We start from the raw sequence: 27376 nt of genomic DNA, 5'->3' as shown, positions 1-27376 counted from the left end.
TCATTTTGAAAAAAAGCTTTTATATAAATATTACCGGTCCAAAAAAGAAAAATTTTGTAGGTTATGAAAATAATTTTAGATCAGAATTTGGAACTTATATTGAAAGCTAACAATTTTCCTTCCTAAAACCAAACTTCAAACATTCATAGCGCACTTTTCATTAATAGCCTGATTTTCAGTCCAGAGCTAAAATTCCGTCGTTTAACTTCAGGAATTCTTCTTTCACCAGCTGATCAAAACCAACTCTCTAAGCCTATTACCCGAGCCAGTCAAAAAGTCATTCATGTACTGTCAAACGGACATCAGAATTGCAAAACGACACAGTTTGAAAACGATAAATGGAAACGTCGAAAAACTGTTGACGCCAAAACTATGCCTTGTTTGTCGCAAAATGGTCTTCATAACTGGCAAGAAAGGCGAAAAAGAATGCGAAAATTGCCAAGAAATTGTACATGCAAAATGCGAAAAATTTTTAACTATGAAAAGCAATTTAGCTCCCAGTGCGTTAAGCAACGAACGCGCATTTTTGACGGAAAACTTAACAGATAGCTTTATAGAAAAGGAAAATTTTAATATTCAGCAAGAAACTTACAACATACGACAGCATGTTTTGTCATTGGAGAAATTAACCCAACAATTGGATTCGAGCAGAAACAATAAATGCGCCAGCTCGACTTCCTCCAAAACTGAAGAGCATCAGTTATCAACTGTTTCGGAGAAAAGTGAATCGGAATTATGCAGACGAGAATCTCTAACATCTTGCACTGCATTTGAAAATGCAAACACAAATTCCGAGAACTTGAAAGAACGACAACTTTGCAGGGAAAACTCGGAGCATCCTAGCTTAGGAGCATTCTCTACCACGACGACGTTAGAAGAAACTGATAGTCGTGATCAGGATCTGAGCGATCTGACTCAACATTGCGAATATTCCGATATCGGAACTCTCGAAGCAAACGACGACAGCGAGGTTCAGCAAAATCCAACGTCAACATGCCGAGACCAGAACTCAACAATGCAGGAATCTTATAACATAGAAACAGTTCATACACCAAAAGACAACTCGCAAATTGTGGCACAGTCTACAACAGGGACGAGAGAATAGTAAGTAATTTGACCTTGACAAGGGCAATAGAAGCGCATCAATTCATTTGACCGAATCATATCAGTCAAATATAACACTGAAAATAAATCTGTTTCGCGGGAAATTTAGCAGAAGTTCCTGTTGGGTAGAAAAAATTTTGTCAGTTCCCAATTTTAGAACAAAATTTTCAGATAATTATTTCAATAATTTTTAATAGCTAACAATTTGTTAAAATACTTTAAAGCGTCTAACAATAACAAACATTTGAGATAGCGCACAAAAAGGTAAAAATTTCTTAAAAACTGATTGACATTAATAAGCATTTGTCGTATCTACACGCACTTAACAAAGATCAAATTTAAGCAATTCGCAGTCCTTGGGATTTCGACAAAGGAAAAAATAACTGATGTATCAAATATTAGAATGCAAATGATGTCCACTGTAGTTTTAAAAGAACTATTGACCCCAATTTCTTCTACGAAGATCGTAGTTTCGTGTGAAACTTCTGCGTCTACAATTGTAACTCCTGGTGGTTCATATGGACTGCCTTTTTCAGCAAAGAAAAATAAAAGAAAAAACGAATTTGACAAGGGTTTAGGCTTATGGGGAAAATCGAAATTGATAACGTGTGCAAACTTTTAACTTGTGCGAACGCTTCGACTATAGAAAAAAACAAGGAGGCTCAGTAATGTGCTTGCGCACATAAAGTTCCGACCCCGCTCATCCACCCTTTTGGCATAATGTCTAACAAATGAGGAACAGATAGAAAAACCCCAAAAATTAGGTGTTTTTCAAAAAAAATGTGCATGAAAAAGATCGCCTCCAACGCAAATAACTCAGTCGAGTAAAAACTGCCGCATTAGATTGATGAGATCAGCCATTATTAAGAAAGTAAGTCAAGACAAACAACAAAATCAAACCACAATAAAAACCAACATTAATAACATCCAAAACTTTGAAAACTTTAAACAATGCCCATGTTTAAAAACCTATTAGCAAGGTCAAAAGAGCCTCAGATAAAACTGAAACTCAACAAAACAACTTGTACTTCACTAGAAAAGACATGAGACCACTCCAGAATAAAGCTCGGTAACAATTAGACAAAAAAAGCAAAAAACAGCAAATAAAAAATGGGTAAAATTTTAAAAAGCAACTAGTTTCAAAGCAATGCGAAACAATTGGATTCATTCAAAAAATCCAGCATGTTTATAATCACAAAAACCTCTATACAGGAGGGCAATAAGACCTGTCTTCGTTCCATTTTTTCTGCAGTTACAAAACGAACATTTAATAGCGAACAAACAAAAATTCATTTAAAACTTGCGAGAAAACATTGCCGAAGCCGTAAAGGCAAATTTTACCCCTCGCATTAGGTTGAATTGAGCCTTCCCCAAAAGCCAAAAATGTGGTAAGCGGGATCTCTTTAATGAGAATAGGCATTAAGAAGGAAAAAAAGAAGGGCAAAATTAAGTAATACTTCAGCATTTTTTGAAAACAGTTATTTTCAAAATCATGAAAGCCAAAAAAAATATTTGAACAGTTTCGTTCAAGCGTCCAAAGGAAGGACCTGAGACATATAATCATTCAGAATATGTCTTACATCTACAAAAAGAGCGTCAAATTAAGACGAAAAAACTTCCTTTTTTGCGAAAACCTGTGGCGAAGCCAGTAAAATCATGACATCATATGTGACCTGCAATAAACGAGACTAGGTAGCAAATGAACAAAAAACAAAAGTTGGAAAAAATATTTTTGAAAACAATTGATTTCCAAGTCATGAAAGCCTTCAGCTATCTACTCAAATCAGAATATAGGCTCATTCATTCCTCTTTAAAAAGCCAATGAGACCTGTCAAATTCCAGGAAATTTCATACGATTATATAGACAAAGTGATAACGACAGTTAAAGACAAATGTAAAAAAAATTCAATTAAATTGTTCGAGAAAGGGGTGTCGAAGCCGTTAATACCATAATTCATGTCTTTAAAGATCTTTATAAGTTCAATTTTGCCTGATTTTTAACGCCATTAAGGTAATATGTGATTTTTCAATAATGAGATAATGTGACAAAACGAGAAAAAATAAAGATGGGCCAATGCCTAATAATTTTTTTAAAAAATGTGAAATCTAGTAGTATCCAAGCCAGAAAACCATAGCTTAACGCGCAAAAGAGATCAGATTTTAATTCAATAGAAAGAAGAGCAAGAAGAAGCATTTTCTCCTTGCTGACACTAAGCTACAAGTTGAACAAATTAGGAGAAAAGTAGTGGAAAAGTTCAATAAGCCATTGTTTATTTTAAAATCAATCAATTTTAGAATTCAAAACGACCAAAAACTTCAGAGTAAATAAACTAGATATATTAAATAAGAACTAATTATGAAGCTAATTGGACCTATGAACAAGGAGATTTAAGAATTGTTCTTTCTTTGATTAACAGAAAAAAGATCGAAATTTTTTTAAAAGAACAGCTGATTAGAAACCGAATTATTTTTGCATTGTAACAGACAAATATTGGACCAAAACCAGCTTTGCTAATGCTGTTCGCCCATTAAGAACACCCAATTGTTCCGAATGTTATATATCTAGATAATATTTTAGTTAAAAGCTCAAAAATAAATGCTGCGTTTTTTGATAATCGTAGAGTAAAGTTAGTAAAAAACGGCAAAACTTTAAATCCAGAACACTCTCAAAGGACGTGCAAGTAAATCTAGCTCCTTTTGTAGTTTATAAAGATTGCGTTTATTATTTTTGGGTTTGTACTTCAGGCAAATTTAATCAAAATGGACTAAAGAAGGTTATTTCGATATATTTTTGATGAAAAAGGCTGAATTTTGACATTTTTAGCCAAAACTTTAGCCAAAAAATTAAATCAAAATAGTCAACAATACGTTTTTGCCTTTAAAACTAAAATCAACATTAATTTTGCTAACAATTCTTACATATTTTAGCAAAATTGCCAAAATTTAAGCAAAAATTCAGGAAAATGTGAATAAAAAATAACGCAAATTGGTCTAATATTCATAAAAATTTAAACCCCAATAACTTGCTCTAGAAAACAAAATTCAAAAAATATTTTTTCCATATTCTGTGCGGGACGGGCTTTTTAATGACACCACTCACAACTCTCGAACTCTTACAATTTGTGCAAAGAGAAACAGACAATTCATCCTTATTTTGTTCTCACAAAACCCAAAATGAAGTAGTAGTAATAGGGTGAGCAAGTCTCCCCGGGGGGGGGGGGGGGTGTAGACCCCATGTATTAAGATAGGGTATAGGAGTAATTTTTGAGAGAGGGTCTACACTAATGTATTAAGATAGGGTATAGGCGGCGTACATGTTTTAAGATTAGTAATAGCGGCCGCCACGTATTAAGATTAGTAATAGCAGCCGCCACGTATTAAGATTAGTTATAGCGGCCGCCACGTATTAAGATTAGGAATATCCTCCGCAATGTATTAAGATTGGGGATAAATCTAGGGGTGTTCCAGGGGGTGAGTAGTAAGGTGGGAGCAGATCAGGGTGATTTTTCGGAGCCACTTGTCACGTGATTTTAGAGGTCATTTAGGGATTAGCAGGGAATTATACATGCAGCGCGCAGGGAATTGCACAGTCAGCGCGTACGTACAGGCGGGGAATTATACATGCAGCGCGCAGGGAATTGTACAGTCAGCGCGTACGTACAGGCGGGGAATTGTACAGGCAGCGCGCATTAACGGATAATTTCCCTCGCAGTAAACTTCAACATTTTTTGGTTTAACCACAGCAATGTATTAAAATTAGGTATAGCCGCCGCAATGTATTAAGATTAGGTATAGCCGCCGCAATGTATTAAGATTAGGTATAGCCGCCGCAATGTATTAAGATTAGGTATAGCCGCCGCAATGTATTAAGATTAGGTATAGCCGCCGCAATGTATTAAGATTAGGTATAGCCGCCGCAATGTATTAAGATTAGGTATAGCCGACCCTAAATAGCAAGATGGCGCAGCGGAAGCGTGCTGGGCTCATAACCCAGAGGTCGGTAGATCAAAACTACTTCTTGCTGATCTGGCATTGTCACAGTACTAGTGGACTTTTACGCGCTCATAACATGGAAAAAAGTTAAATAAAAGAAAAAAAATTGAATTAATAAGTACAAAATAACAGACACAGTACAAATTAAGCACATGCAAATACAAATTTAATCAAACGTTTACATGATGATAGTACAAAAGAAAAGAGTATTAAAGTACATTTAGCCGAGTAGTTAATAAAGTCGACAACAAAAATTTGAGTAACTAACGAAGAATTAAGGAATTTAGAAAAAAATTACTGTCGACTTTATTACACTTCGACGTATTTTACATTAAATTTATCTAATTCACATATAATTACTTAGAAAGTTTAAAACATGAACGTCATGAACCTTGTTCAGTTTTGTTTGAAAAAATTTAAATAGTTGAAATGCTGCAAATATTGTGTAAAATCCACACAAATTATCAGTTTTCTGAACTGGTTGTTGTATCATTTTCTGATACTTTTTATTCAAAAATTTGTATTTTGTGATTGGACGAGCCAAAGAATCAGCATAGTAATAAGTTCGATTGAGTCGAGCAATCATTATCCAATGCTCTCCAGCTTCACTGCTCGGAGAAGTGTTGATGATAGCAAAACTGAACGTGGGTAGCCTTGGAACACAATCTGCTGGAAACGATCCAATATAGCGGTATTTGAGTTCTGGGATTCGTTCAATAATCTGTATCAGGGAAGTGTTATCCATGACAAACAATTTTTCTCTGCTTTATTTCGCAAGTACCATTAACACACGGATTTCTAACTGTACAGTCAAGCTGAAAAGACTCATTCTCTTCATAAAAGCAACAATCATTGGACTTTTTTTCTTGCTCTAATAAAAGGTTGCTTGACTTTTTAATTTTGTCAACAGAATTGCTATGGGATTTGGGGTAGAATAAAATAATTATAAAAAGAAGTACCAGAAAAATTAGGAGAGGAACGTAAACAAAAAAGTTCGAATTAGTTCGCCCCCAGTTAACGTCCATTTTAAGAAATTATTTGGTGAAGAGAATGGCAACTGGGTGACGATAATATATAACCCAAAAATGTTCCAATGCAGAAAGCAATGATGTAAAACCCATAAAAAACTGAAAAAAATATGAAAAAATTTTCGTTAACGCAAAAATCTTCGGACATTTTTAGCAACCGTTCCGAACTGATCAATTTTAACAGTGGACATCCTTTCTCCTAGAACAATTAATTCTGTCACGCTTCTTAGCGGGCGGTCGAAAAACATTTCTAATCGGATACTTTCACCGCTGAGCTCAGGATAATGAATACTTTCTCCAGCATCTTGAAGTGAAGTGAGATCAAATACAAGCACGTAATGGTTCTGAAATAGATTATGTGGTAACGCGGGAATCTCTTCGTTAAAATTCATTGCTTTCATTGTTGTTACATATGCCCTACAGTCATTGGTTGTATCAACTGATACTATAGCTCTACCTCCTCGAACAATTCTTAGTTCTCGTAAACCAAATTTCTGATAATGGAAAGGATTTTCTTGAAAATGTCCTGTGAATGCTGAATTTGTGTTCATCGCAATAGCTACTCTTCTGATTGGAGCATTGTTAAAAACATTTTCCTGAATAAACTGGTTCTGTCCTGAAGGAATAATAAATGTGCGTGCAATTGTTTCCATAAAGTTGTAACAAGCAGGTTGATGAGTTAATTGATATTTGATAGTCTGGTGATACACTTCGTTAACAACAACACGTCTTGTAAACAGGGAACAGTCAAGAACTTTAAGGGAGACGTGAGGATTGTAGGAGATCATGTAAAAATTGGGTCTTGCACGAATCAATTTCAGTCTAACTTTTGTATTTGGAAGCAGTAACTTTTCGCATTGGAACAAATCAATTGCTAATTTACCGTAATAAGTAGTTCCATTTTTCAGCAAAAGTTCTTCCTCTCGATCTATAAAAGGGCTTTTCTCAAAATCGCTGGGTTCTTTTTCAAATTCATATCCATGACAAGCCAAAATACCTTCATTATTTCTTGTGGAAGCTTTAAATTCATTGGAAATTATAGCTTTGTGTCCATAGAGACCATTTGAGTTGTAAACCTGTTGATTGTTCAGATACACCTCACAGTTGGAAAAGAGCGAGTGCAATAAATTGTTGACGTGAGTTAGATAATGTAAATCATCATCTGTGAAAGACATTCCCATATCTGCTTTTCCATGCTCGTCTTTTTTCATAAAGTCATCAAACAATCTCCCTTTTGTAATCCAACTTTGATTTGAAGGTGGATATCTCTCATATCAAGATATATGCTTCTATCTGTTTCAAACTCGAACTCAATGCTGCTTTCATCCAATGAAGTACTGGGATAAACTTCTTGAACGTGAGAAGATTCAATTGGTTCCAAAACAGGAATTTTGTCAAAAATCTCCAAACAAGAGTTCGTGAAGTGACCATAACGAAAGTTGCTATCGTTTGTTGATCTAGTATTCATTTTAGCTTAGAAAAACTATCTCTTCTAGTTCGACGACGTCGACTGGTTTTTGGGGTAATTCTTCGAATTATGCGCCGTTTCCTAATTTTTCCACCACCTAGCTGTTTACGTAATGTTTTCTTTCCAACATCTGCAGCCACAGATTTGAATTTTTTCTTTCCAGTTAGAACATTTCCAATTTCTGGTGCAGCTATATCAAGCAAATCAGCACCAACTCTTTTTGCTGCTGGGACAACATATCTCCTCAAGAATGGAATAGCTGTCCTCCCAATTGTTTGTGCTAACGCTCCGAATCCTCTTCCCCTCTGTCTTGAATAACCACGAAAATACGGTAAATCACTATCAGCAACCATTTTCTACAACTTTAAATCTAAAAATGATTGCCAGAAGTTTTTCTAAACATTAGTACCGCTCTTGTCACACCAACAGAGTTGAAAGGAACTTTTTCACCATAAGAGTCCCGGAGCTCGAGCTTTATGCTGTGGAATGAGTTTTTTAGAATTTTTTTAAATTGTAAGTTTGGAAAATTTTGATAATTCATGTATTGTCCCGGTGAGATGATATCTCCATTCTTAACTTTTGATATAAACGGAATGCATCGTAAAAGAGCAGCTTTTGTATCACCCACAATATTGTATTCAACAATATCACTATATATCATTAAGGTGTGTATTCGTACAATGTCATAAGGAAACTTGGGAAAATGTGGACCACCACCACTCATGAAAACACCCATACCATAAACAGCTTCTTCGCATCCAAAGACATGACAAAGATCGGCACTAAAAATGACAAGTAAAGAGTTCTGATTTGGAAGACTCAAAGAAATTCGCTGTGTAATTTTGTTAACGTGTAACTTGATGGGCGTTTTTTCATATTTTTCACGTTCCTGAATTTTTCTATTCATTTCATTGACAATATCAGAGATCGAGGGGTATAGACCTGGATCAAGTGTGTAATAATCCGATGGTTTTGTATCTGGTGTTGCTTCATCTAGATAGAAGAATTTACCCTCTGTTATGTTTTGGTACAAGGAAGGATACGACAGTTCTGTTATCGCTACCTCCCATTCTCCATCAAGATTAATTTGTTCAGGTAGAAAATTCGTGAAAGAACTTAGTGTATTGTTTGGGTAACAATCAAACGACGCATTGGAAACCAACTCAACAGTGAAAGAACTCATCTTTAAATGATACACTTTGAAAGCTCTTGTTCATAAAATTTACCTAGAATTTCATCACCTTGTTCTCCACAAAGGTTATAGGTTGGCGGTTTAAAAGTAGCAACTTTAACAATTTTGAATATTTCATTTGTGAACTGTGATTTATAACCTTTTCTGAATGGAATATCTTTTTTTGATATACGAACATTTTCACCAACTTTAAAACGTGGTCGTTTATATTGGTTAATTGGGTTTCTGTAAAAAATTGACAAAAAGTCTTTGTTTGTTACATTTTTTGGAGCTTCACCTGTTGAGCGATTAACTCTTGTGTTCATAGTTTTGACAAAGGAATCCATTTTTCTCATGTATTTGTCACCATTTTCTTCCATATAGCGATAAATAACGTTTTTCAGGGATTTAATGGCTTGTTCTGCTACAGCAGCTTTTGTTTCACTTCTAGTAGAGTAAATTTTAATTTTCTTGTCCATACAAAACTTTCGAAACTCACCACTAAACTCTGTTCCCTGGTCAACCCATACTTTCGCGGGCATACTTTTTTTTACGCAACATTTTTTTGAAAGCTACAACTGCATCGGTAGAGTACTTTGACTTCATTGGTTGCACACGAACAAAGCGAGAAAAGACGTCAACACATACTAATAAATACTTCACTCCATTATTAGTATCCGATAATTTATCCATAAAAGCTAGATCGAGACACCAGATCTCATTGATTCGCTTAGCAAATGCTGGTAATCTTTAGAATTTATTCCGGTAACATCAAGTATTGTGTAATATATGTCGGGAAAATCAACGTTCTTTCTTTTTAATGCAAAAATAAAATCTGCAAAAGCTACTTCTGTATCTCTTCCATCTAATAAAATTGTGTCGTTGAGAGATAGCTTGACTCGCGGTGAATTCAAAATTTGATCTACAATTGATTCGTTCTTTAAAGATCTGGTTTCGTTGCTGATTTCCTTGTAATTAGAGTTCAAATGTGTTGGGACAGAAACTGGTTTCTGCTCAAAAGTGTCCAACTTTTTAACTTCTAATTTGAATTTTTGTTCGTAAAGGTGTTGAGGAATAAAAAAAAACTGTTCCATTTCAAGACAATCGATTAATGATAGATGGTGTCAAAATTGATATGAGCTCTATTCCTTTTCGTGAACTTAAAATTGCTCTTCTTTTATTTATTCCGGTTCTTTTTAGCACGAGTTGATGAATTTCGTCTCTGTACTTTATTACGTCTTGTTTTTGTATTTCCTGTAGTTGTCCCCCGAGAAGGTTTACTATGCATTCGTTTAGAAACTGAATGAAATCTTTTGGACAATTTCTTAGGAACAATTTCTTGAAGTTCTGGGAATACGTTTGGAACGTTATCAGCGTAGAGAGATGTTGTGTGTTCATCGTTCAAAAAAGTAATCTCTTGTTTCGTTTTAGGGAGAAAAAAAATAGTGGGAATAGAACCACTGTTTCTGCAAAATCTAAGAGAGTCGACTGTTTTCGGAGTTAAATCAATGAGTAAGTGACCATACGGGATTGAAGTAGCTTTTGTATACCAATCTTTTAATTGTGATCCTAACCCGAGCTGTTGACTAAGAGTGTTAATCTGGAGAACATCTCTAGGAGACTTGAATAAAACTATATGAGTATTTTGTAACTCAATATCTCTTCCCAACCTACTCTGATGAAAAAGATTATGCTTTATATATATTGTACTAAGACCTTTGTGTCTTCCAGCTGTCGCGATTTTAACAAATTCTTTCGAGCTTGAGATCTCTTCACAAGAATCATCAAAAATCAGCAAATACTTTGTTCCATTTTTGGGTAGACTCTGAATGAACTCAAAGTCAACTCCTTGAATAAATTGAATGTTTTTAATGTTTTTGGACATTAGACCGTAAAGTGATTGATAATGTTGATAAAAATAGTAAATTTTATCAAAATCGGGTTGAAAAGTTCCAATAATTAGCCAATCATGGATAAGATGAGATTTTCCAGACCCGCTTGGTCCCACCAATGAAATAACAATGCGTTCCTTAGTAGAGATTATTTTGTTCATAGTTTAGGAGAAGGTAAAATATAACCGACTGTACTAGATAAGATAGCAATCCAAACTGTTGTTTCTTCACAGGTTTCGGCAAGAGTTATTCTTACTATACAGCACGCTAATATTAACAGAATAACAAAAAATTGGGACAAAAAAACCACCAGAGATCTATTACAAGTCTGTCCAAAACATTTCCACGATTGTCGTTCCTGGTTATTATCATCAAAGACAAAATTACCTAAATTTAAACCGTTATCTGTATGCTCGGTCATTTATACCTTATTTTTAAGGGAAAATCAATTTTTTGAACTGGGAATGCAACTTCTCTCTGATTTCAAAAGTAGTAAAATAAAAATAATAAATTACAAAACGATCACAAATACAAATAGAAATTACAAATAGAAATTACAAATATTATACGTTATCAAAAAAATCCAGAGTCCAAGTTCCGTAAGCATAAGCTTTCTTCTCTGCACAGTGAAATGTCTTTTTGTGTCGATACGGATAATTGCTACAATCCCAGTCAGGATCCGAGTTATTGAGAAGTTTGGAAACTTTTGGACAACCAAGATCATCTAGATTCTCCACATCTTTACACAAGTAATTTGAGAGAAGATTACACTTCTCTAACCCTTTTGCAAAGTATTCTGTTGTAGGTGAACAATGTTGGTGAATGATTGATGACAACTCAGTGTATTCCAGTTTTCCATTGTTCCAATTAATCCCATGTAAATTTTTAGTGTTCCATTTTGATTGAAAAGTAGGTTTATAGTCTTTGGGTGGGAGGAAACTGTATCCCAATACAATTCCATCCTTGAAAACACTCAACTCCTTGACAATTTTCCCTTCCAAGCACTCAATATCAAACACAACGAGAGACATTCTTTTTTCTAGGTTGAATTATTACAAAAATGATCAGCAGTCTAGCATTTTGAAAATTTGAGGATGATAAAATTTAATAAAGACACAAAAGATTAACCCAGTTAAATGTCCCAAGAAACATGAGCTTGGAAAATTTGGTAACATGTAACAGTTTCCTGGTCCCTTGTTTGTAGTTGCTTTAACCGCTCCAGCAGAATCGTGTAGTATAGCATGTAACCGAAAAACTTTCAATCTAGCAAAGAAAAAATCTAAAAAGGAATTTCCATAACCAATAAGTCCTCCATGAGGAAATTTTTGGTTAATTTCCTCCAAATTTATATTCTCGTCCCAAATTTTACAGGCCGCTAAAAAACAGTTTTTGCGTTTTTCATTTTCGGGAAACATTGAAAGGATGCTTCCATAGCAATTGAATATGTTGACAAGAATGACAATATCCATCAACTTTGCGTTCCTTCATCCATGTCAATGCAAGTTTTCTTAAACTTTTCAATATAAGATAAAAGTTTAGGGAGATGCTCTAGTAAGTTCTCGTACCCTTCTTTTTTTAATTCAATATTTGTCAGAAAACTCCACTGATATCCGTTCCAACGATGTTGTGAAATGGTAACTTGTTGTTTATCTGAACGATATATAAGACTTGTTCTGCGTAATCCGTTGTGAATAACCCACTTAAATTCTGAAATTTGGGACTCTATGTCCAAATTTTCTAATTTGGGAAAATTTTGAGCTTCAAGAACAGTATAGGAATATCTTTTAAGTTCGTAATGAAGTCTAACGTGAAAAACCTTTGACTTGTCTCTGAGACTCAAAAAAATGTTTCTTGAGCAACCAATATCCCAACTCATTCTCAGATCAAAGATTTTTAAAATGAAAAATTTATTGTAGAGAAGACAAAGACATATTACAAAATCACACAACAATTATTATTGAAATGTACATTGTTCAATGTTAGAAAAGTCATTCAAATTTTGAATCAGTTCCTTGAACTCGTCCAAAGTGTAGCTGACATAAGTCACCTGCTTGAACTCATTGTTTTCCTTGCGACAAAAGAGCCGAATCTGCACATAAATGGAGGCTGGATTCTCCTGAACGTATTGAATGAAAGTCACATATATTCGTCGATTTCGTCCTATGCTGACCTCTCTGAATTTGTGACATCGTTGCAGCACATCCTCCATACATGGGTTCTTATCAAATTGAGTCGGGTGCTCACTCAGTTCCAACTCCCCATCCAGGATATTGTTCTTGAGGAAACAGAATTTCTTGAATTCGTAATCTCCTATTCGAAGTTGTTGGTACTTCTCAAATGTTCCAGAATTATCTTTTTTGAAGACTTGGAAAGTTGGTTCAGAATAATTTTGTCCGTTTTTAAAAATCTGGGACACAGTAAATCTCCCAAATCTTTTTGGGTTAGAACCAAAGTCTATATAAAATGGAAACGAATCAGTTCCAGTTTTAGGTTGAGAATCGGTAAACATAGACGGAGCACTCGAGTAAAACGGAGAGACTTGAGAGAGAGAGACATTTTATCAACTTAATGTGACAGAGAGAAATTAATTGAATGATTTGACTTGCAATTTTACTTCCTCTATTGTTTCCGATCACCTTTATTTGGTATTGATGTCATTATCTTTCTTTCATTTCCAAATATGGAAAGTTCAATTGCGTCATTTTGCAAAAATTCCTTATAAGGAAACTTAGTCAGAAATTTTAAGTTGAGCAAACATTTGAACTAGAGCAGCATATTTATCTTGATGTTTAGCACGTCTGTGTTGCATTAGCGAGTAATAGTGTTTGAAATATTTAGAACAAGTAAAACAACGGATTTTTCTGAGTTGCTGTCTCTTGAACTGTGTCATTTTTCAAATGAAATTTTTGCTGCGTTTGAACTGAATTGCGTTATTTCCTTATACAGTAGTTTAAACGAATCACTCCAAAATCACTTTGGTTACAGAATGGCAGCAGTTATGTGTCAAGATTTACCTGACTTTTATAAAAAATTTTGTGAGAAATCCTTGTTCATTTGCGTATCAGTTAAGGAATATAAACCTTACTTGCTTACTAGTGAATACTCTGTTGCGTCTCACAATTACACTTTTTATCCTCTGAAAAATTGTTCTTATCACATAATTCTCATTTCATCTTCCATTAATGAATTACTGCAAAAATTGGATGATTTATCTTTTCAATATCAGACAGTGGACTGCTTATACACCTTATATAAACATCAGTTTTTTGGTCACACAAACGAAGAAGCAGGACTTGTTTTCACCCAATTGAAGAGAGCGGTACAACATAATCCGGAAAACAAGTTTGTTGAAAAACTACCCAGCGTGTCTAAGAAGAGATTGAGTAGAAAAAAGTTCAAGAGACATCTACTGAGAGCTGAGCAAAGAAATGCAAGCACACAAACATTGAGATCATCCTTCTTCGACCGAATTCAGTCTCTTAAGAACTCAAAGTATGAGAGTGAATTAATAAAAATTGTTGATTGTTTACTAGATGGTCATGGAATAATTGATAACCCCATGTTGTACTTTGAAGTTAGAAAGTAATAAAGTGTTTGTACTAAAAAGTTTTATTATTAGTGTATATTATAAAAGTCGAAATTTGAAGTCGATTTGTTTGTTAAATGTCGAATTTTCACACAACATTTTTTGTTAAAAGTCAAAAATAGAACCTCAGATTTTTCATTAAAAATCAAAAATGTTACCAAACTGTGCGTGCAAAATGTGCACTTTTTCCTCATTTTTCTTAGTTTTACGGTATGATTTTAAGCAAAAAACATAAATTTTAATAATTTTTAAAATGACAAGTTTTGAATCTGTTCTTGCAGCTTAAAAATCGGATTTGTAACAGAAATTTTTTCTTAAAAATCGAATTTTTTCTCGACTTTTTTTGTTAAATATCGAAAATAAATTCGACAATATTCTTAAATATCAAAATTAAATTCGGTATTTTTCTTAATTGTCGAAAAACAAATTTTCAATAATAACCAAGTACCTAAATTATCAAGTAACCTTTCGTGTTAATCTTTTATTCTGGAAAACTATAAAAAAATTATAAAATTGAAAATGTAAATTTAATACGAAACACCCAAAAGGTATTCAGAAACTTTATTATTTTTACGAACAAATACAAAATAGTTTACAAAATTGAACATAGAAATCATTCAAAAAGAGTTTCAATAACATATTCTGGTAAGTTCTGAATTTCATTACCGAAACCTCTTTGTCGCTCAATTCTACCAGGTAGTTGAGTTGGTTGAACAGTGACTGGGGTATTAGGTACATCACTCAAAAAGATAGGGTTGTGAGCTGTTCCTTCCTCAATCGATGGGGTTGTCATCGAGGGTGTAGTTGACATGTCAGTAGATCCATAGTACTGCGCTGCATCAAAGTTTTCCAGATCGTTAAATGACATGGTGGTACTAGTATCAATACTCAACTCGCTATGTTCTCTTCTATGAGCTCTTGAAGCTATTTGGAGTAGATTATTTTCCACCTCCGGGCCTGATACCTCACCTACATCCGGTGTAGTGAACCAACTGTTTGGAATTTGCCCTTCCTCCCAAAGAAATGTGTACTGAATATTTCCAGCTACGTAGTTGGCAGGAAAATCAGATCCATTAACGTGAGGATAGTGGTGTCCACTGACAACAGCAACTTCGTGTCCCATCGCGTGAGTTCCGAGTTGATTCTCTGTGATTGGGACCTGTCCCTGATGATATGTATCAAACTGTTGTCGCTGGTGCTCAATAATGTGCCACACAGTAATGGGTAAAGTGATCAGAGACTCATACAGTCCGTTTAATAAATCTCGAACTCCTATCCGAGCAATATCCTCAGTAAAAGAAAATGAGTACAAAAGGTTATTATTTTGAACGGTGAACTCCATTTTGGAATAAATGATAGAAGAGGTTTTTGTTAGAAAGTGATGAGAATAGATGAAAAGATTCTTGTCGAGAACGTGATAAAAGCAATCAGTGGAGAGAAAGTTATAAAGCAGCAAATTTCCTTTTTAGGAAGGGAACAGGATATATAAATTAGATTTAAACAAAAGTTAGAACTAAAGTAAGTATTTTTAAACAAAAAGAAAGTGAATGTTGGAGCTCGATAGCAGGATAAAATGTTGAGGAGTAGTTAGTATAATGTGAGAAAGTAGTGATGATGTTTTCAGAGAAGTTGGATCAAATGATAATGTCAAAATCAACAACCTCTATATATAGTGTGCTCTGTCCTATCAGACAACATTAACCAAAGATGGAAGATTTTATGAGAAAAAGTGACGTTTAGCTAGAAATTTCTGGACGAACTGAAATTCAAATCCAAATTTGGGTAAAATTTTCTAACAAGGTAGGAAGTGAAGGATACATACAGGTTTCCGACTATGCTTTTACCTAAAATGGTCTATTATAGTTGAAATGAAGTGACATAATTTACCAAAAAAGTCAAGCTTTGATGAATTTTTTCCAATTCGTCAAATTTCAGATCAATCTCGGAAAATGTTCCATTTTTGGAATCAAATTTCTGTATATATACGTTAGGTAAACGAATTCCGAACCTGATCAGTACTCCCACTGCATTGTAGTCGTTGTAATAATGGAATTACAAAGCACTCTGTAGTGAAGAAGTTATTGTTATTGGTTCTGGGAGAGGAACAAAGTTTGTTTGTGAAATATTTCTGTACTGTTCCAATATATCGGGGACGGAGTTCAAAATGAACAACAATTCGTGTTTGCTTACATGCAATTCTGAGGATAAATCGAAAGACTGTTTCGCAATAAACTCCTCATATTCAAATTTTTTAATAGAAAACGTTGCATACTCAAGTCCTTTACTAAATCGGATTATTCTGTTGGATTTTGTGAAAACGTCCAAAAAATTGTAAGAAAAGTATGAATCTACATCAATTTCGTCAATTTTGTATGAATCAGTTATACCTTTTTTTCTCTTGTAAATCTTCTCCAATATTTGTAAGTGGTTTTTGATCAACATGTTTCACAAATGAGTAAAATTTCACGTATTAATCTATTAAAATAAAAAAATGTTAAAAGAGAGAATGAGATAAGCAAAACGATATCATTAACTTTTACAACAAGTTTCTTAATACTAAAATTTGATTGGTTTGTAGTTTGTAATATAACCACGTTAACGTCAATTGTATATAAGTTATCTTCAATTGAAGTAGGAGTTTTCTTCTCTAATGTTTTAATATTATTGTAAAAACACATTTAGTGTTTTATCGATGAAATTACAAAATTAGTTTGTTTACAATAATATTTGTATTCTCTAAGTGAGCAAACATCTGACAGATAGATTTTGTTAAGAAGTCTGTTTTGGGATGAATAGTATTGTTTTGTAAAAAAGTAACACAAATCAGCAATATGACAAAAAAATATAACTTAAGATTTCCGATTTTCCTCCAAGGAATAAGGTTACACATTTTTGATGTTTTCTGGATTTAAATACAATGTATAATGTAACACTGAGACTGCTTCGTAGGAAGTTCTTGAACTTTCGTATTGCGTAATGTTACTAAAAATAGAAATTACGTCATTTCCTTATATGGAAATAATTAGTCATAAAAGTTATTGTAACTAAAAAACCAAAAATTGTATTCATTCTCACTTTGTTATCAGATACAGTTGCTCGGCAATTTACTTAAAATTTATTCAATTTATTTTAGATCACAACAATACAATGCCTTCTCTTGATAGAAATCTACCTGTCAAATGCTCAAAGTGCGAGAAAATGGTTGTCAAGCAGCAAATGGCTCGACACAAAAAAACCTGTGATAGTGGGACTTTAAAATGTCCAAAGTGTCCACATTTCTACACAAAGAGGAAAGAGGACTTGAACTACCACCTTGCTAAGCATCACGCTCCTCAAGAAAAGAAGCTTAGTACAGTGTGCACTATATGCTTGGAGGAATTTCCAAGTTTTTATTCTCTTCAACAACATAAGAGACGGAAACACGGAACATCGACCAAAGTTGGAACCAAATCCAGCGAAAACTTGAAAGAAGTACTAGAATCGGAAGAATTTGATAGGAACAACGAACAGTTACAGCAGGAACTTAGTGCCTGTCAACACTTCTTTGACAATACTGAGATGGAGAATGGGAGACATAGAGTATTCAATTTTAAATTGTCGAGACTTGATCCCAGCGAAATTAATGAAAAACTGAAGGAAGTGTTTGAAAAGCTTAACTGTGCTGCAAAAATAAATTTATCCCTGGGATTTATTTTACGAAATGTTGACACAGACGAATACCGATACTTTTATGCTCATGAGAACAACACCTTCTTTGAGAAGTCTCATTTACTTTGTTCTGAGGGAGACTTAGTCTCACCTCAGGATAGAGTAGAGAAATTGGATTTGATTGAGACTTGTGCTCAAGAAAGGGCAAACACAAAATGCCGGTATGCACTAACTACGAATGTAACAGTTTTCTGTGCTCTTCTCAACAATATCCCAATGGGATGTTTAGATGCTGTTATACCTGAACAGTTGTTGAGGAGAAACGATGTAAATTGTCTTGTTACGAATGGATACGGAGAAACCTACAAGGACTACCTTTGCTTGTTTAGAGCTGTGGCTGTTCACTTGTATGGATCAGCTGAGCTGGAAACAAACGCAGCTAAGTTGTTCAGTGACTTTCTCCACGAGTCTGGTCATGACGCAATTAACTTTAGAGGAGTGTCAATGGATCACCTTGTGTTTGTTGAAAATGCTATAAAACACAACATTTTCATTTATGACATTGACATTGAGGACGGGGATTTTGTAGGTGAACTTGCCAGAAGAAGTATTGAGATGTACGAGAACAACATTAATCTACTGCGCTACAACAACCACATTTGCTATGTTGATGATATCAACACGTTTTTCAAACGATTCCGCTGTCCTAATTGTGATACCTTTATTAAGCGTGCTGGTAATTTCCACCGTCACGTGAAATCTTGTAAAGATAGGATACAGCACATTTATCCGAAGAGTGTTTACACTTTGAGAGAAACTTTGTTCGATAAACTTGACGGTTTTGGAATTGGATATGAGGAAGAACAAAAACTGTTCAAAAACTTGGCTGTATTTGACTTCGAATCAATCTGCGTTCCATCTAATGAACTAAAAGATACCAATACAACTACTTGGATAGGAAAACATGAACCAATATCTGTGTCAATTTCCTCTAATTTATTACAAGAACCTATTTTCCTTTGCAACAGAGACCCCAAGACACTGATTGTATCTTTTGTTGAAGCATTAGAAGAACTAGCTAGCAGAAGTAAAGCAGAAATGTTGCAAAAATTTTCCTCAATTGAAAATGCAATTAAAAACAGAGTAAGTTCTATTTTCGAGAAGCTAAATGGATGGAAAGATGAGAGTACTCCAATGTTTGAATTTCAATATATCGAAGAAGAAGAAATTGATATGTCGACTCAATTCCTCCAAATTCAGAAAAATCAACTTCTCGAACTACAACAACATTTTGAACGTTATGTCAGCATTTTACCTGTATTTGGATTCAACAGCGGGAAATATGATCTGAATCTTATCAAGTCTTATTTACTACCCTACCTCATTTACGAGCGCGATATTCAACCAACGGTTATTAAAAAAGCTAATCATTTTGTATCCTTTAAATTTGGCGATGTTCAGTTTCTCGATATTCTAAACCTTCTTGGTGGAGCAACATCGCTAGATTCGTTCCTCAAAGCTTACAAGACAAATGAGACCAAAGGGTTTTTCCCTTATGAATGGTTTGACTCACCAAACAAATTGGATGTAACTTTCCTACCCCCTTACGAATGTTTCTTTAGTAAGTTGAGAGATCACAATCCCTTGGAAAAAGTATTTACGGATTTCACAAAATTGTTGAATAGTGGACTTTCCCAACAGGAAGCTCTGAAAAAACTTAGGTTGAAGGTAGTGCCCCCCTCGGGATTCGACAACTACAATTACCTGGAAAGTGTGTGGGAGCACGAACAAATGACAACTTTTGAAGACTTTGTCAGGTGGTATAATAACAAAGATGTTGTCCCGACACTAGAAGCGATGCAGAAAATGATGGAATTCTATCATAACAAAGGGATTGATATGTTAAAACTGGGTTGCACACTACCTAATTTACCAAACATTTGTCTACACAAGTCAACTAATAGCAAATTTTATCCTTTCGTTGAAGCAGACAAAGATTTACATGATAAAATACGCGAAGATATGACCGGTGGTCCCTCTATTGTGTTTACTAGAAAAGCGATTGTGGATCAAACCTAAATTCGAAACACAGAAAACATTTGCAAATCAATTGTGGGTATAGACGCCAGTCAACTTTACCCCTTCTCAATGTGTCAAGAAATGCCCACTGGGCTTTACACTAGAAGGGAGTTTGATTCAGACTCTCAGAAGTTTAAAGCTAGACAAAATAAATCAAGGAAATTTGAGAACATGAGTATTTCATACCTACAATCTCAGCGTCCTAACTGCACTATTGAAAGCTACTACACAACTGGAACTCAAAAAAAGATTGATTGTTTTAATGTAGACGGATTTTGTGCTCACTGTAAAACTACTTTTGAAACAAGAGCAAGCATGTCAGAGGAAGAGACTCAGAAAGGATTAAAGAAACGGGAATACGATGAACTAAGACGAGACTATTTGCGAAACAAAGGATACAAAGTTGTTGAGTTATGGGAATGTAACTGGTGGGAAACTGTCAAAGGTGATGAATCTGTAAAAATTCACGTGAGAAACAATTTCCCATTCAAGCTACCTCTGACTCAAGAATCTCTACTTACAAAGATAAGAGAAGATAAACTATTTGGTTACGTTCAGTGTGATCTCGAAGTTCCAGATGGGTTGAAATACAAATTCTCGAACTTTCCACCAATCTTTAAAAACTATAATGTTAGTCGAGCAGATATTGGTGATTATATGAGGGATTATGCAATTGATAACGATTTACTCAAGCAACCGCAACGCATGTTAATTTCAAGCTTCAATTTGGAGAATGGAACAGTCATAACACCATTACTCAATTTTTACCGTAATCTTGGGCTAAAATGCACCAAAATTTATCGCTTCGTTCAGTACACACCCAAAAAATGCTTCAACAATTTTGTCCAATCGGTTGTTGATGCTAGAAGAGTTGGAGATGAAAATCCTGAATCAAGCGTTGTAGCAGAAACAATGAAATTGTTAGGGAATAGTTCCTATGGTTACCAAATCATGGACAGAAGCAGACATACAGAGACAAAATACTTGAACGATGAAAAGACACACAAAGCTATCAACGGGAAATTGTTTAAGAGACTTAACAGTGTGTCAAAAGAACTATACGAAGTTGAACTTGTAAAATCAAAAATTGAGCACCGTGAACCGATAATAGTCGGCTTTTTTATACTTCAGTACGCAAAATTACGTATGTTGGAACTTTATTACAATTTTTTTGATAAATTTTGCGATGTCGACACGTTCGAAGAGTTAGAAATGGACACTGACTCCTTATACTTAGCTCTAGCGCACGATAATTTGTACGATTGCATTCGTCCATCTAAGAAAGCAGATTGGGAAACTCTGAGGGAACACGATTGTGATGATTCTTTCAAAGCTGATGCTGTACAAAATTTCTTCCCTAGAACTTGTTGTGATAAACATAAAAAGTACGATAAGCGTGAACCAGGTCTGTTCAAGGAAGAATTTAGATGTACTGAAAATGATTTGTCTCTGTAGCAAAACATATTGTTGCTACGATGCCAAATCGGATAAGTACAAATTCAGCAGCAAAGGACTGAACAAACGAACATTGGAAGAGACCGGAGATGGACCATTGGAAAAATATCGGCGAGTGATGGAAGAAATCATCAATTTAACATCTACAAATAGAGGATTTCGGACAATCAACCACTGCGTCGCTACCTATGAACAAACAAAGAAAGGACTCTCATATTTTTATCCTAAACGAAAAGTGTTATCTGATGGAATTCATACTGTACCCCTGAACTTGTAATTTATTGAATCAATTTTTGTTTTGTGAGCGCTCTCTGTTGTGTTTAAAATTACTTATAATGTACTTGATTAATACTGTGTCTGTCTTTTTGTACCTTCATAATTCATTCTTTTAAAAATTTTCTATTTTCTCATTTTTAGTGGATATAACTGACCTTAATACATTGCGGCGGCTATACCTAATCTTAATACATTGCGGCGGCTATACCTAATCTTAATACATTGCGGCGGCTATACCTAATCTTAATACATTGCGGCGGCTATACCTAATCTTAATACATTGCGGCGGCTATACCTAATCTTAATACATTGCGGCGGCTATACCTAATCTTAATACATTGCGGCGGCTATACCTAATCTTAATACATTGCGGCGGCTATACCTAATCTTAATACATTGCGGCGGCTATACCTAATCTTAATACATTGCGGCGGCTATACCTAATCTTAATACATTGCGGCGGCTATACCTAATCTTAATACATTGCTGTTGTTAAACCAAAAAATGTTGAAGTTTACTGCGAGGGAAATTATCCGTTAATGCGCGCTGCCTGTACAATTCCCCGCCTGTACGTACGCGCTGACTGTACAATTCCCTGCGCGCTGCATGTATAATTCCCCGCCTGTACGTACACGCTGACTGTGCAATTCCCTGCGCGCTGCATGTATAATTCCCTGCTAATCCCTAAATGACCTCTAAAATCACGTGACAAGTGGCTCCGAAAAATCACCCTGATCTGCTCCCACCTTACTACTCACCCCCTGGAACACCCCTAGATTTATCCCCAATCTTAATACATTGCGGAGGATATTCCTAATCTTAATACGTGGCGGCCGCTATAACTAATCTTAATACGTGTCGGCCGCTATTACTAATCTTAATACGTGGCGGCCGCTATTACTAATCTTAAAACATGTACGCCGCCTATACCCTATCTTAATACATTAGTGTAGACCCTCTCTCAACAATTACTCCTATACCCTATCTTAATACATGGGGTCTACCCCCCCCCCCCCCCCCCCCCGGGGAGACTTGCTCACCCTATTACTACTTGAAGTACTTATTGCACTCGAATCTGGCAAAAATGTTGAACGCATGAATGTAAAAAAAGAGCATGTTTTAAAAAACAATATCAAAAACAATAGCTGGCAAATTGCCAGAAAAGAGCCGCAATAGCTTCATAGATCTGTAGTCTCAAATAGAAGGTAAAAAAGACAGGCCAAAAAAGAAACGTATTCTTTTCATAAAGGGCTGAGATGTTAAATTTTCATTAAGAATCTGATTAATTTATTGCTGTTTCTATTAGCTGCCCTTTAATAACCTTCAATTAGAGTGACAAGCACCCATTTGATCTTGTATATTTGAATTAAAGCAAAGAAAAGAAAGTTTCAGAAGGGGGAAGTCAGTTTCAGAAGGGTGAAGTCATTTTTGAGAGTGAGGTAAGTCACGTGTGAGCAAAAATTTAATCACGCCACTCAACAAAAAAGTAGCTCGACTAAAAGTGAAAAATGACGTCACGCACGCAATTCAGTTGAAATTGCAAGAACGAATGAACAAAAAGCAGATTTGAAGTGTTTGTGACGTCATATGGTCCTAACAAAAATTTTGACGAAATAAAAAAAAACCAAGGCCAATAATAGCCTCAGCTATCGCTTCGCGGCTATTAACAAGAAAATACAACTTTATGAAATTATAATTTGACCTCAAAGTCTCAGCCGCTTTTGTTGAAACTTCAACAAGGAAAACCACATTAATCAGGAAATCAGATTTCGTTGGAAAAAAGAACAGTTATGATCATTTTTGAAACCCCCGTGCTCTCAAATAGCAATCGGCAATGCATTTAATAAATCTTTAGCGGAAATGGGCAAATATTCTGGTGATTTCGTTCCTCTCAATATCCATAAGTTGGACCACTGTTCTGAAAAATTCAATTTTAGAGTATTGAATTTAAAAGAAATCTACAAAACCACTGACAGTTTAGAAAACAGTAAATCACTGGGTCCAGGATTTGTCCATGTGTGGGGTAGGCTTTAAAGGCTGCGAAATACGCAATTGGTACTCACCTGCAATTTATTTTTAATGAATGTATTCAAAACAGTGTCTTTCCAACTATTCTAAAACTGGCATATGTCACACCAACTCACAAAAAAAGGATCAACAACACAAGTGTGCAATAATCGACCAATTTCGGTCACACCAACTTTTGCTAAGCTTTTTGAGAAGCTTCTTCTTTTCTAAATAATAGATCACATTAATGAAAACAATCTGTAGAATAAAGAGCAATTTGGATTCCAAGACAAAAAATCTTCAACAGATGCGGTATTGTTTTTCACTGAGACCGTAATAGAAAACCATGATAATGGGAAAAGAATGCAGCAATTTTATTAGAACTTGCAAAAGCATTCAATACAATTTCGCACAAATTATTTTTATAAAAAAGCAGAGTACTTCAAATTCTCTGAGCCTGCACTTAATTTATTGAACTTTTCTCGAATAAAGATCACAATGCATCAAAATAGGCATCGAGGTCTCAGAACGCATTTTCGTTAATCACGGAGAACCGAAAGGGACAGCATTCGGACCTTTAATTTTTTTTATACGTTAACATTTTTCAGAAGAAATCAAAGGTTACTTTGAGCTTGTTCAATTTGCAGACGATACTAGTATTTTATGTCGATATGAACCAGGAGAAACAATTTCAACAAAAATTGAAAATATTTTATTGAAGATGGACAGTTACTTGAAAGAAAATCAACTCATTTTGAATGCTGATGAAACAGCTACTTTATTTTTCTACCAGGGACAAATTAAAACCAAAAGTTACTTTTAACGGAAATTTTAAAAAATCTGCTGAGAGTTGTCGTTATGTGGGAATACACCTGGATTCAAAATTGACTTTGAAGCACATCTAAATGTAGTTTTTCAAAAAAAGCGGCCGCCATTCGCTCACTATATCTGGTAAGAAACCATATACCTTTGGAAGTAAGGCAGCAAGTTTTCAAATCTTTGGTCCTGTCTCATTTGTCATTCAGTGGAGTTTATTTACAAAGATTGTCAGCAAAAAACATACAGCGTATAAATTGACAGATTAATTGGTGCACAAAGTGTGTTATATGCGTCGTAAATTCGATCATTGTCGTGATATCCTTCTCCAATCGCATGTCCTACCAGCTGAATTAATTATTCCAAAGTTAGTATATTGAAACTCCACACAGAATTGAATCAAAGGATAGTATCAGAAACATTTAAAAAATGAGCAAACCGGCTGCGGTTAAAACAGAACAAACGGACAAAACAGCTGATAAGAAAGCAAAAGTATACGCAGCAGAGTAAAAGATCATTGATTTTGAAGAGGATACAAAAATGGAAAACTTTAACGTAGGAGCGACGGAGAACAAATCTCTTTTCAAAAGAACTTTCAGAGTTTTTGAAACGTTAGCATGAAAATTTTCGAATAGATAGACAGTTAGGATCATTCGTGTCTTATTTTATTATATAGTGGAACGAACAGCTTAATAGGTAACATCAATTAATAACCAGAAGATTAATGTATAATTTTGATTATTTCAATAAACATTCCTGATTATTCTGAAGGCAGGTAAACTTTAACCTTTCGGTTATATTATTAATTTACATGTTTGAAAAGAAAAAGAAATTCCTTGCATTTTGAAAACATACTGAAATTAGAAAGCAATCCAATTTCAGGGCACAAACGCTAATTTTTGCATAAGTTACCCCTATTTTTGCATAAGTTTACTGCTCTTATAATAATTCTCACTGGTAAAAACAAAATCTATTCAATCTATAAAATTTTTGCACAAAATACTGAAGGCTAAAGTTGAATCGTTGTTGGCGGTACTCTGAAAGCGCAAAAAACTGAAAGAAAAAGAATTTAACTAATTAATACCATATAAATCTTCCCCGAGAGAGCTTTGCGCCAAAAGTTCTTGTATGTTCAGAATTCGCATCATCTGCTGCAGGGCAATTTAGTTTCAGTATTAAAATGTCGTCAGCATTAATATGTTGTCCACTTGGTTCTGCAGTCACTGAGACCAAATGGGACATCAAAGGTTAGGACAATTAGGACATCTCAGACATTTACGGGAAAAAACCTCTTTCAATTAAAAAAGTAAGCAAAATCACCTACAGCTCTCGAAATCTAAAATTTTTACATTAGTGTATCAATCTATTTCAATTTTTTTCCTAATATCTTCCTTCATGCCTTCTTTGATGAAGAACTAAATGCATGCATGTTCTTCAAAATATATTGTTCCTGCGTTTGTACAATGGTATTTGAATGACTTAAACAATGAAGAGTAGTAGTAGAATGTAGAGCAAGATATGTAGACACGAATTTAGGGTTGACCCACGGGTTTTGGAACTTCAGTTTATTAGTATCAGTTTCAAGCCGTTTTACAATTTGTGCAAAGAAAAACAGACAACTTATTCTTACATTGTGAAAAAGTTTCTTTTCGTAACAAGTTTCGAGTTTCACTTGACGCTTATTATATTGAAGAATACCGTTCATAATTATCCAAACTCATGTTAGCAAGAGAAATAAATAAACAATTATGCCATTCTGTATACAACATTCGGCATTTTAAAATGTCAGCTGTATTATTACCAGCTCTTACACTTCCTTTAGACAAAACTGCAATTGGTCATATGCAACAGAACAATCGCAGTTAACTTCAATTTCAAGCTTGCTTGCCCAACCATTGAAATTACATCTCTCATCATGAACTTAGGGGGGTATACATTATATGACCAGTAATGTTGAGGGGGCATAATCGCTAAGACCCGTCTATTCTAATTTTTTTTAGCTCTGCAGCTGAATGGCAAAGTAAAATGAATGCATCCGACGATGTTTGCGCTCACTTTCCTCAAATTCAGCAAACAGTGGAGTTCAACGAAGCAAAAACATTAACAGAATGCATTCCTGCCGCAACACAAACAATGTGCAAGCAAATGTCAGCAGTTATTCAAAAGGCGCAAGTCGACAAACGTCACAACATAACAATAAACGACATCAAGTGTGCCTCAGTGTCAGTCCATACTGAGAACCTGAGTGATACACTAGACAGTGTTCAAGTGTATGGAACTCTGATAAAAATCAAGGAACAAATTGTAGTTTGGGAATAAGACTATTTTATGTAAAGCAACAACTCTAGAAAACACTAATAGCCTGAGAGCACGAAATTTAAGCAAAATCTTTTTTTCACAAGTAGTTTTAACAGGATAGAATGTTAGAGCAATTCAATTTTTAGATAACCAATGCTGAAAACTTGCCCATCGTAAATTTCAAGTTAAATATTTTTTTCAAAATATAATAGTGCGGAGTCTTTCCAATTACAACCCCCCCCCCCGCCCCAGCTTAGTGGTCAGATACACCCAAAGGCCAGAGCAGTGAAGTCAGCCCAACTATGAAACATCACATCAGCGCATATAAATTTACCGCACACACGAATTGAATTTTTAGGCAATATGCTAGGATCTAGGAGTCGCTTGAATAGGTTGAACTATTATTACTCTAATCAGGAACCTTTTAGCCTAATTGTTGTGATAAACTTATTAAAGTCTCCATTTTGCATCCTGGAGGCTATTTACTTTGTTTCAGCTCGCGATTGTTGTTATTTAGCCATTAAAAAGGCCCCACCGTACCCACATGAAATTCAT

General features: G+C 34.8%; 1 protein-coding gene across 3 annotated transcripts in view; it reads left to right on the top strand.

Annotated features, from left to right (window-relative positions):
• The window catches only part of LOC142348246 (uncharacterized), a 32062-nt gene extending 5138 nt beyond the window's left edge, over window positions 1–26924 (top strand). For 2 of the 3 annotated variants that reach the window (XM_075399540.1, XM_075399539.1), the window contains exons 5-6: window positions 212–1104; window positions 26524–26924. In XM_075399540.1, coding sequence (XP_075255655.1) covers window positions 212–1104; window positions 26524–26842 — 1212 coding nt within the window. In that variant the 3' untranslated portion in view covers window positions 26843–26924. The remainder of the gene's footprint in view (window positions 1–211; window positions 1105–26523) is intronic. The other variant, XM_075399541.1, reaches the window with a different exon arrangement.
• The last annotated feature ends 452 nt before the right edge of the window (window positions 26925–27376 follow it).

Source organism: Convolutriloba macropyga, chromosome 10 (genome assembly GCF_964194025.1).
Source record: "Convolutriloba macropyga chromosome 10, txConMacr16.3, whole genome shotgun sequence".
NCBI lineage: Eukaryota > Metazoa > Xenacoelomorpha > Acoela > Convolutidae > Convolutriloba > Convolutriloba macropyga.
This window is presented reverse-complemented; position numbering and strand designations above follow the sequence as displayed.